The sequence below is a fragment of the Lycorma delicatula genome, chromosome 8, assembly GCF_047948215.1.
Source record: "Lycorma delicatula isolate Av1 chromosome 8, ASM4794821v1, whole genome shotgun sequence".
NCBI classification, from domain to species: Eukaryota; Metazoa; Arthropoda; class Insecta; order Hemiptera; family Fulgoridae; genus Lycorma; species Lycorma delicatula.
The window spans coordinates 8,371,108-8,383,665 of NC_134462.1; the positions used below are offsets into that span (position 1 = coordinate 8,371,108).

General features: G+C 30.0%; 1 protein-coding gene across 1 annotated transcript in view; it reads left to right on the forward strand.

The window, feature by feature from the left end:
* The window catches only part of Afg3l2 (AFG3 like matrix AAA peptidase subunit 2), a 58,803-nt gene that overhangs the window by 30,219 nt on the left and 16,026 nt on the right, over positions 1–12,558 (forward strand). The window contains exons 8-11 of the mRNA XM_075372524.1: positions 5,779–5,900; positions 8,880–9,033; positions 9,315–9,542; positions 11,844–12,070. Of these exons, the coding sequence (XP_075228639.1) occupies positions 5,779–5,900; positions 8,880–9,033; positions 9,315–9,542; positions 11,844–12,070 (731 nt within the window). The remainder of the gene's footprint in view (positions 1–5,778; positions 5,901–8,879; positions 9,034–9,314; positions 9,543–11,843; positions 12,071–12,558) is intronic.

The following is a 12,558-nucleotide window of genomic DNA, read 5'->3' on the forward strand; positions in this document are numbered from 1 at the left end:
GATTAAATTACTTTTTGTTTCATCCTTCCGAGACCAATAGTTTTTTAGTTATGATTTTTTCTGTAAACCCTTACAATCACAAAAATAAGTGTGCGCATCATAACAAAAGTGGCTGCCACAGGTAAACTGCTTAAATAAAAAATAAAAAAAAAGTAGTTTTAAGGTCCTGAGACATGTAGGAAATGACTGGGTAAGTTTCAGCTTTTTTTGAATTTGTCAAACAACCAACCTTGGGTCACTTCAAATGGATTGACCCCACTAATACTTCCATATTACTCATAATAATACTTTTTTAGGAAAGAAATGATTTGTCCATATGTCAAATGATTTTGAGAGTTTCAGAATCAATATCGTATGACATTACTGGGTTGTTGATTGTTGAACAAACAATCTGGAATTGTTTGAAGTTAACACTGATTGTGGCGAATATTACACTAGGTAGACGTAATGTATTTACAATCACACATGCAGAATTTGTAGAAAGAAGACCAAGATAAAAAGATATATTATGTGTAGCTAATAATATATACTTAGATTTTTTGCTCATAAATGCAATATTATTTTAGTATTTAAAGTTTAAAAATATTTTTCTTGTACAAAATATTATATTCTGTAAAAAAATGCTATAGAATTTAGCATTCCCTTTTGGGTTGACCCTTTTGAAAAAAGGGCCAACCTAGTACTAAAGTAGATATAGATTGTTTGTTCTAGCACAGTAGCCAATCAGAGAGCAGCATTTTGATCACGTGACTTAAGTTGTACACATTCTATTTTAGAGAAAAAGTTACATATATACTGCAAAATTAAAAAAATATTTCACTCTTTTACGGACGTTATTAATGATTCTTTAACTAATAATTAGTAGAGGCGTCAATAGAGAATACATGATTACGTTACCATCTCGTATATGAACATTTTATACCACTTGCAATTGAGTAACTAATACAATATTAAAGCGATTTAGCGAGCATACGATATGCGGCTTGGTTTGTACCGCTGCGTATACAGATTGGCTTTTTCCCCATCCTACAGTATAGGGCTCTGGTAGGCAGATAAAGAGCGTCCCTGCAGCAGCTGTTGACCGCAGGCAATCGTCAAAAGGTTCGGCACATTCCCTCGTGCCTGAAAAAAAAAATTTTATATTTTCATTTTTCAGGCCTACCAATCCGGAAAGAGCAGACTCCTATGCGATGGTAGAGTTTGCAACTTCAATCGATATCATCATTAATCAACTTACTTAAGCCGTGCACACTCTATTTTAGAGAAAAAGTTACATATATGCTGCCTTTTACAGGCAAAAATCCCATATTTCGCACTCTTTTGCAAATACCATTTTCTCATTAATGATTCTTTAACGGGATTCCTTAATCTTTTACAATGGTCTGATTCTTGGAACCCCTATATTGCGTTTGTAATGTATTTATTATAGCCTGTCGATGACGTCAGGGAATTTTTCTTACATTATAATAATAGCTGTCTTTTTTATTCAGTGAAAGATAGATATTAACAATAGCATTGACCTTAATGTAAATTAGTTTTGTTCGCACGTGCGCAGTAGCATATTTAATAATATAAATACAATATTATGCAGTACTTTATTCATTTATTATATAGAGTGATGTATGGTAAACATGCGTATGGTAAACTAAATTATCTAATTTAGTTTAGATTTAAAAGTTTGTGCAATTGAAAAACCAAACCATTTTGATTTATTGTATTTAAAGAAAAATGATGTTTCACACTATTGCTACATAAAAGATTTTTCACGACTGGTTAGGTCTCAATTAACGAAAAACAATCACGCAATAGATGCATGCAAACGTTGTTTTACATTCTATTATAAAAATAGAAATAGCGAAGATAGAATGAAAGCCCATTTAAAACTGTGTATTCACAATGAATCGGCACATATAAAAACACCAAAACCAGGTGAAAATGTAATGAAATTTAAAAGGTACAAAAATCAGTTTCCAATGCCTGTTGTAGCATATGCCGATTTTGAATACAAAATCATATAGTTACTAGCAGACCCGACAGACGTTGTCCTGACGCGCCATTATTCTGTAATAAATGCACAACACATAAATATAAGTAACTTATTTAAGTTAAAATTAGCAGGAATGTGTTACAAATTTCATTAAAATGACTAGTAGTACGATATCAGTTTGTGATTGTTGTATTATTGTAATGGGTTTATTGATTAATTATGTGCAGTATGGGTAATATTTATTTCACTAAATATTGAGATGCCTGATGAAAATTGAATTAAAAAATCAAAACGTCGTAAAATTAATAATTAGTGTAATTAGTAAATTTTCATCCAGATTACTGCTAATTTTCACTTAACATCATTCTAAAAAAGGTACCTCCTACATATTTTTTTTTTATTTAATAATTTTGATGTTTCATAACCATGTAACAGCTTAATTAATCAATAAAAAAAATTAAAGCACTGTAAAGAAGCAACGTAGTTAAAATTTTGGTAGAAATGTTTATCATTTTTCTCATTCTTTATTTTAACATCTATTTTACCAAATTTTAGATAATTGTAATTAAAAATAATTTAAAATAATCAGCTAAAACATTATAAATTCAATTTTTTAAATATACTTTAAATTATAATTATTACAAGTAACTTATATTTTAATTTTATAAATGTTATAATTTATTTTACAAACTTATATTTATATTTTCAAAGAGCCGTTCAATACTTCATAAGTTGCATAGAATCAAATGAGAACTGACAATTTAAATTTGTAGGTTAAGTTGATTGTTATTGAATGCAAGTGTGTACATCATTAAAATTCATGTAAAATACTCACTTCAATACTGTGCACCTTACAAATTTGCACAATGCATATTTTTTAATTAAATTTTAAAACGTTATTTCAATAAATAATAATATAATATAATATAATATAATATTCTCAATAAGCGTGCAATTCTAGCAGACTCGGCAATGCTTCGCTATTGCTAGATTTGGGTATACATACAGATTAAATGAACACAATTGAAAGTTTCATAAAACCTTAAAAAACTGAACATTAGCAATTTAACAAAATTTAACCTTTCACTTTATAAAAGTCAGAATGTAAATAAATCCAAATGACAAAACAACAGCACTACCTATCGGATTTAATTCAAACTATTCTCTAAACACAGTAGTCCATTAAAAGTATGAATTTTTATGTAAGAACAACACTAGCTATGACGCAAGTAACCGATTTGCGAAAAAGCAACAAAATAAAAAAAAATTGCTAGAATCCGATCGCAGCATCAACTACCGGGTTTGACTGATAATCAAAAAATTAAAAAAAAAAAAAACTTCTAAAACGCGATCGCAGCGCTGCCTACTGGACCCAATTGTGAACCTTAACCATCCCAAGATCAACAGCACAAATAAATTAAAAAAACATTTTCACTTCAATACTGCACCTTACAAATTTGCACAATGTATATTTTTTAATTACACTTTAAATCGTTATTTCAATAAATAATAATATAATATAATATTTCTCAATACGCGCACAATTCTAAACGCGATCGCAGTGCTGCCTACTGGATCCAATTGTGAACCTTACCATCTCAAGATCAACAACAACACATAGATAAATAAATTTAAAAAAAAACATTTTCTATCTGTTCAAATTGTGAATCTAAACCATTCTCGAATTCTCTTGAACACACACAAAAAATTTCATCAAAATCGGTCCAGCCGTTTAGGAGGAGTTCAGTGACATACACATGCACACAAGAAATATATATAAAGATACAACCCATGTGCAAGAACCGATTAGTTACTGTTTGTATTTCGTTTGTCACGAATCGGTTTTCGATAAAATAAAACAAGTCCTCCCACAAGAACCTGTGCTTTGTAGAGGCGAAAAAGCGGCAGAAAATTTCATAAGTGTTGTATCCTATCTCGCGAATCAAGTTGCGGATGAAATTATAGACGTTGCAATGACACCTCTTTCCGCCGTGAACAAAGAAAATTCGACAATGCTAAGCGATGTGAAATGTGTAACGCAGGATTCGGTTTAGATTGCGAAAAAGTTCGTGATCATTGTCACTTAACCGGTCGTTATCGAGCCGCGTTATGCAATAGCTCCAATTTACGCAGACAAGCACAAAATATGATACCGATATTCATTCACAATTTAACCGGTTACGAATTGCATTTCATTATAAGACAGCTGGATTACGATAAAGAGGATATAAACATCATACCTAAAACCACCGAAAAATATACAATGTTTATGAAACGGATGTCTGACTTTTAAGCGTAAAATTTGTAGACACTTTGGTAACGTAATCGTGTATTCTCCATTGACGCCTCTACTAATTATTAGTTAAAGAATCAGTAATAGCGCCCGTAAAAGAGTGTGAAATATGTAAGTTTTGCAATGTATATGTAACTTTTTCTCTAAAATAGAGGGTGGACGGCTTAAGTCACATGATCAGAATGCTGCTCTCTGATTGGCTGCTGTGCTAGAGGCGGTCATCTATATCTACTTACTAAGGCTTTCAGAATTATTAGTTATCTGGGTTTTGAGTAATTCTTTGTTATGATATTATATTATATGATAAACTTCTGAGGCATCTCAGTATTAATCATAAAATTATTATGATCCTCAGTTTTGTTGGTTATCTGTGAATATGAGTAGTTATATGTTATTAGATTGTTGCAATTTAAATACTTACTTGAATGTTATCTTTTGATGTATTTTATACAGAGAGAACAAAAGTAAAATTGCATGTGATAATTGCATATTTTCCTGTGAAGTGTGTTTGTTTAGAGGTCAAATATCAACTTCTGCTGTAAAGTTGAACATCATGAGAAAAATGTATGTGAAATTGGATGTTTGAGAGATTATTTATGAATATTGAAGTGGTTAATGCGATTTCAAAAGTGGTGGTCTGCAAACCATTGAAATTGATTCCATTTCTGAATGTACAACTTTTGTTTTAATGAAAAACTCATTGCCAAAGTAGGAAATACATTCAAAAAGATCATTGTACTGTTGTGAGAATGATTACCGATGAATTTGGCTTTAACACAGATTGGCAAATGTTAGTGGAAGATTTGGGTAAAAGATGGTCAGTTTCTGGTTTTTTCAGAATTAATTATAAAATCATCAAAAGGCATGATCATGTGGAGTGTGGAGAGGCATCCTTTCAATATTAAGAGAAACAAAATCTTCGAATTGTCTCATTCAATTCTTTAATGGTTGCCTCTGGAGAAGAAAAAGGCAAGAAGATAATTTTAAAAAAATCTAAGATAAAGATGTTTATGTGTTTCAGTGACAGTAAAGGAATTTTGCTTGATGAATTTTTCCATGAGGCGCAATCACCATGTTCAGTCTGAACATTCATCTTTTTTATGACAGTGCATCGGAGAATAATTGTATAGGAATTTTTAGCCTGTAAATAAGTGTTGTGCTCTATGATAATGCATCCTATTTTTTTAGATTTGTCTCCCTGCATTATTTTTTGTTTCCAAAATTAAAGTAACTGTTGAAAGAGTACATTTTAGACAACTGTTAAGATACCCAGTGAAATATCATGACCCTTACAGTTATATTAGAAGGACATTTTAATCATTGCTGGGAGATCAGTGTGTCACATACTGCATTTATACAAAGGGATGCACTTAGAACAAAATATAGGTAATATTTAGTTAATTTTTTCTTGATGTTTGTTTCATTGTATAATTTTTGGGATGTGTATTATGTTGTGTAATTTTATTAATCTGTATCTTCATTACTTTCTTTTCTGTAGGTCCACCTGGAACAGGTAAGACGCTTCTAGCTAAGGCTACAGCTGGTGAAGCTAATGTTCCTTTCATTACAGTCTCTGGGTCTGAATTTTTGGAAATGTTTGTTGGTGTTGGACCTTCAAGGGTTAGTTAATGCTATCAAAATTTTTATTTATTTTATTAGAATTATAAGCAAAGGTTTTTTGATTTTTCAATTTTCTGTATTTGTTTATCAATTTTTTTCATGAAAACAGCTGCTTCGGGAAAGGATTTTTATATTATTCGGGCACAATTTGATTGTGGACTTCATTTTTACTTCCTTGTACGAAATAAAGAAAGTATTGTGATCGCAAAAAATTTCGGTTTTCAGATTTCAACAGAAATATCTATTTTGACCGTTCCTGAATCCATTTTGATTAGTTTCGGCGTTACGTCTGTACGTATGAACATATATATGTATATTGCATAACTCAGAAACGATTAGCTGTAGGATTTTGAAATTTTCTATTTAGGATTGTTGTAACATCTAGTTGTGCACCTCCCCTTTTGATTGTAATAGACTGGACCAAGTGTCCAAAAAAGCCCAAAATCCAAAAAAATTGGATTTTGGACTTTTCCTTAACTGCAGTATGATATATCATAAGTGGTACTTATTTTCATTAGTTCCAGTTATAGCCAAATAAAAGTGTAATTAATAAAATATTTGTATCTTAAAGGGGAAGGCACATCAGTTCAAATTTGACTTCCTTTTTTTTATTTTTTTATTTAAATATATTGATTTATTAATAATTATGAACAACCTCTGATTGTAAAAAAAGTTTTACAATAAATAATAATTCAATAATAACAATAAAAGAAAAAAATGAAAAAAAGATCAGACGTTATTAATGAAATAAAATTTTATGTACTTCTCATTTAAAAAAAAATGTGTATATGAATTTAATATGTGTACAAGGAAGTCATGTGATTTCCCCATCAGATTTTTGTATTTAAGTAATTTTTGATTCTTGTAGTTGATATTTCAGTTTTTTTGTTAAAGATGATTTAAATTTCTACAGATTCCATTTACTCTATGATATCTGGTTAGAAATATATGTGTGTATAGTCTAGCAGATTTTACCTGCTGCATATTTTTTCAACATCATTCTCATCTTGGTCTATTTATCTGTTATTACTATTACTCTCTGTACTCATCATATGGTATTTGTCCTAGAACAGTTCCTGTTAGCTCCTATTTCTGTTTATGTAATTTCTTATTTTTACTCTTTTATTCTCTTTTTTGCATCTTCTAATGAACCTTCTGTTACTGTTTTAACTAATATTCATGCTATGTCTCAGCCAGTTAGCTCGTGTATTCTGAATTGTTCTGATTAAGGCTCTATTCTTGTTCATTCTCCTAGTTCTATATTTTCACTTTACTCATTTAATTTTTCCAATTTCCCCTATGCTCACATTTCCCATTCCTTTCCTTTTCCCCTTTTTTTGTGTCTGTGTTTCACATCATTTCACAGTGCACACTAATGATAACATTTCACAGTATGCTTCTTCAACCTGAACTCTCTCTCTGTTACTGTCCAGTTACTGTATAGTAACTTTCTTTCAATTAAATGCTTTTTAGTATTTATTTGCACTTACTTGCTATTCTTGTATTTTGTTTTTCATTTTCTTCTAACATGGTATCTAAGTGTATGTACTGTTTTATTTGCTCAGATCTTTCTTCTTTTGAGCAGACATTCACTGGATTATTGTTTTCCTATCGTAATTACTTTTGTTTTACATTCATTTTCATGTCACACTGTAATAGTATTTTCCAATCTTGAAGAAAAAACTATATATTTATTTTCCTTCCTTCTCTGCTGCTCTTTTCATCTTCGCAGCATATTTTTTTTTTATATAATTTTCATTTTACATGTTGAATAAGGTTAGTGATAGAATCTATGTCAATTTTTTCCCTAGATCAGTCAAACCACTCGATTTGTTCATAATCATTTTCTGATGCAGGTAAAATACTTTTAACTTGTTTTCATTTTTCAATCTAATTTTGAATTTTTTTAGTTTTAATTAGTTTTTACTGTTTTATTGGTAAATGCTTTCTCCATATCTGTAAAACTTATTTTTTTTATTCTTATAAAACAAATTTATTCTTTTACCTTTTCTATATGTTTCTTATCAGTTATTAGCAGATTTAATTCCTTGTCCCTCTTTCCTTCCTGAATCCATATTGTTCTTCTATAACCATCTTTATATATACTTTTTTTACTCAGCTTATCTAACTTCTGCTGAATGTGAAGTTAAACTGATTGTAAAACAATCATTACAATGCAATTATTGCACCATGCTTTTGGGGATTGGAATCATGGTTATTTTAAGAAAGTTTTTTCTGCCCATATTCTATTGGTATAGAATATGGAAACAATACAATTAAGATATACAATTAGGGTATACAATTAGGAAACTTATAGGGAATGAATAAAGTTTCCTAATTGACTTATTTTTCATTCTGTAAATTCATTGTAAGGATTTTATTTTTCTGTTTGTATTGCTTGTGTTATTTATTCATTTGTGTCATTCTATCCCTATCATTTATTTGATGCGTTTTGGTCACACTGTATGTATTCAGTAGTTTGGAAAATATTGTGCTATGTTTTCTCTGTATTTAAAACATTTTTAATATTGTTTAGGTGTTACTTTGATTTTTCCAAATTGAAATTATCAATGGAGTTTAATTTGTAATATCATCACTAGATGACCTTTGTAAAGTAACTTTTTAGTTGTATTGTTTTCGTACTCTTAAGGACAACTTAACTAAAGTGATTTATTGGATGATAGTGTTTATGTAAATTCATTTCTTACATCTAAAAATTTGCTTGATTGAATTCTATATATTCCTATTCTGGAACTCAACTATAACATTTTTTTTGTTGGCAATTATCATCAAATTAAAAAAAAAAAATATTATTAATGTATCATGCTGTAGAAGGGTTAACAAGCAGACTAGTTTGACTGTATTAATATGTATTATTTTAAATATTTTGCATTATTTATATATGCTTGTATGTGTTTATTTTTGCATAATTTGTTTCATTTATAATGTATTATTATTTTTTGTTTTGTTGTATTATAGGTAAGAGATATGTTTGCCATGGCTAGAAAACATGCTCCATGCATTTTATTCATAGATGAAATTGATGCTGTTGGTAGAAAGAGAGGTGGTCGTAGTTTTGGAGGCCATTCTGAACAAGAAAACACTTTAAATCAGTTGCTTGTTGAAATGGATGGTAATAATTAATATTATCAAAAAACATATAAGAAGACAGTTATGTAATATAAAGTGTGTGTGTGTGTGTGTGTGTGTGTGTGTGTGTGTGTGTGTGTGTGTGTGTGTGTGTGTGTGTGTGTGTGCGTGTGCGTGTGCGTGTGTGTGTGTGTGTGTGTATATGTGTGTGTGTGTGTGTGTGCCTGTGTTTTATTCAGTTGTGTTAGTGTAAATTACTTAATATAAGGATAATGTAGGATGTGGTTGGTGTGCATGTTTATGTTGGTTTTTTCTTTTTTTCAGGTTTCAATACCACTACAAATGTCGTTGTGCTTGCTGCAACAAATCGAGTTGATATTTTAGATAAAGCATTAATGCGACCTGGTAGATTTGATAGACAGATATATGTTCCAGCTCCTGATATCAAAGGTCGTGCTTCCATATTTAAAGTGCATTTACAGCCATTAAAAACTAACTTGGATCGTACTGAACTGGCTAGAAAAATGGCTGCATTGACTCCTGGATTTACAGGTAATTATTATTTTTTAAAGAACCTGAATGGCTTGTTTGTTGCAGTTTCCAGATTCTTTCCTTCTGTTAATTTTTATTTTCACCTATATTCATCAGAGAAATCCTATGTTAAATACAATGTCAAGCTATGAATTTCTCTTAACACTTATCTACAGTTGTTGCATTAAAAAAAAAAGTAAAAAAGTTGCTATATGTGGCCTTTTTTTCCAATTCTATATCATGTTATTTACTTTTACTCTGCCTTAAAAATAGTTTTCCTTTTTTCTTGGTTAATCCTTATGCATGTATACAGGTAAATATGTATTGGTGATGTTTATTGACTGAACTGTTCTGATTTTTTGTCAGTAGTAGTTATTGTAAAGGTTGTATATGAAACTTGCTTATCTTTTAAGTGTTTACAAGGGCCATTTCAGATATAAAGTAAATGAAAAAGAAAATGTAATTAAGATTGTGAGTTGAATTATTTTTCTTCAAAATTCATTTCAACTCATTTTGCCAATTGATGTTATAAAGCTGTTACACTATTTTTATAAGTAGCATTTATAAAATTAATTCCATTTCCTTTTAAAGCCATTTTTGAGGTTTGGGTTTCTGGAATTCAGAAGGCAAGTCTGTAGAGGTCATTTTTCCTTGATTGCAATTCTCAACGTTTGCTGTAAATTTGTATAATATTCACTGGTGATTTTTGTCTCTTTTTGCAAATAATAATGCAATTTGTACCCTGTATGTCATAAAATACAATCAATGTACCTTTGTAGCCATAATAATTTCTCTACAGAGGTGTTGAGTTTACTCTTTTTCAAGGCTTTGTTTTATCTTCCATGTCTACTATTTTTATTGCTCTTTGTTGTAGGGGTAAAATGGTGAACCCAGATCTCAGCAGTGACAGTCTAGTACAAGAATTTGTTTGGGTTACTTTTAAAATGATCCAAACAGTCGAGTGACACGTTCACTTTAAAATTACTTTCTAAACTGAGAAATACAGCATGCATCAAGCACAAAGTTTTTTCATTCCTAAATATTCATGTAGCAACATTTTTACAATTTTCTGTTGTTTTATGATTTTTTATTGTTCAGTACTAAACAAACAGAAACTAAATAAGCAAAAATTTACAATTTTTATATCTAGTTATTTTTTTTTAATAATGAATGACAATTTTGGTTTATGATATGAAGTTGTAGTAGTACTTGTTTTTCTCAGTCTAAGTGAACTGTATTTTAAGTATTTTATTGTTTATGTGGCTAGAGAACTCTGTCGTTTCCCCTGAACAAGTTATTCATTCTTGAACAAAGTTTGTCAGAAAATCCTTTATGATAGTGAAAGAATCATCTGAAATAAAATAGTAGGGTGTTCTGTCAGAAAATGTCAGTTTCTAAGTATGAATAGTTTTCAGTAAGAAGTAGTTGTAAACCATCTCTTTTAACAGATGAAGTTTTAGATTAACTGAAAAGAGGATTGCTTAGTTCTCCAAAGAAAAGTTTACAAAGATTTTTTTGAAAAGTGGTTTGTACAAAGAGCTGCTAAGAAAGTAAAATAACATCTATTGCATATGAATACATTAAGAGATACAGCTTCCAGATATAATCAAGCGATTCCAATGTTAGTTTTTCTTTAGTATGTGATTTCTGAGTAGAAACTTTAAACAGAGTTCTCAAGTGATCAAGCCTGGATCCAAATTTGAGCTGCTGAAAATCCTAACGCTAGAAAAATGAAAAAGTAAGAAAATAAAAACAAGAAAAATCTTTACTCATTATAAATTGGTGTATGATGTATAATATTGTAGTGTATGGTCAGATCCATAATCTTCAAACAGACTGTGTGTGATGAAATACACAGAAATATTCTGTTGTAATTTGTTGGTCTACTGGAACAGAAGAATTGCAGTACTGATTGCAGCAAGATCACCTATCTGTGTCAAGAAACCAAATTTCTTAGGATCAGCTGCTAATAAATAATGGCTTACGAAGCTCCTTGGACGATATTTCATGACCACTTATTGTGAAGCTACATTAACACGGAGGCTTTCAAAAGCAATCATCACACTAAATGAACTTAAAAGTCATTGCAGTGGAAATGATCTTAAATATCTTAATGTAATTATTGAAAAGGTTTCTTTCAAAATGCTAAAGAGATTTTGAGCATTTATTATTGCAAGGAATGGGAACTTTAAGCAAACTCATTAAGAAAAAATAACCTCTAAAAATTTTTTTCTGAAGTTACATTTTTATTTACTGATTTTTTGTTCTTGTTTATTATATTTAATGATAATTTTTTAAAAATAATAATTTCTCAATGGGCAGGAGCTGATATCGCAAATGTTTGTAACGAAGCAGCCTTGATAGCAGCTAGAGACCTTAATGAATTTATCATAATGAAACATTTTGAACAAGCCATTGAAAGAGTAGTTGCTGGCATGGAGAAAAAGACAAATGTTTTACAGCCTGAAGAGAAAAGAACCGTTGCTTATCATGAGGCTGGACATGCTGTTGCTGGCTGGTTCCTGCAACATGCAGATCCGTTACTTAAGGTCAGTTATTTTTAAATAAAGTATTTCCACGTATGTAATAACAATTATATATAAACATGGTGATTTTTTTCAGCATTTATGATGTACAAATTGTATGATTCAGTATGATTCTTAGTTACTTGTTACTATCAAATTTATTTAATGAAGCCTCTAGGAAAATCTGTGTGTGAACATATGTATGTTACCTATTTTTCCGTAATTTTTACTCTGTGTTAAATAAATTTTAATTAGCTGAATCAATGTAAAATGGTTGTATTATTAATATTGATAAATAAATTGTCAAAGTTTATTTGTGGACTACGTGAAAACTAGATAATTAAGAGAAGTGAAGCTGATATAATGATATTGCATCCTCTGATATTTATTATAATGTAGTACAAAGCTAATATGTCAGTTTAAGGTGGTAATGGAATATTTCTGGACTGTAGTTGCAGTGACTGTACACTGTGACAGTATTGTTACTAGGTGTTCCATACTTTTGAGAACTC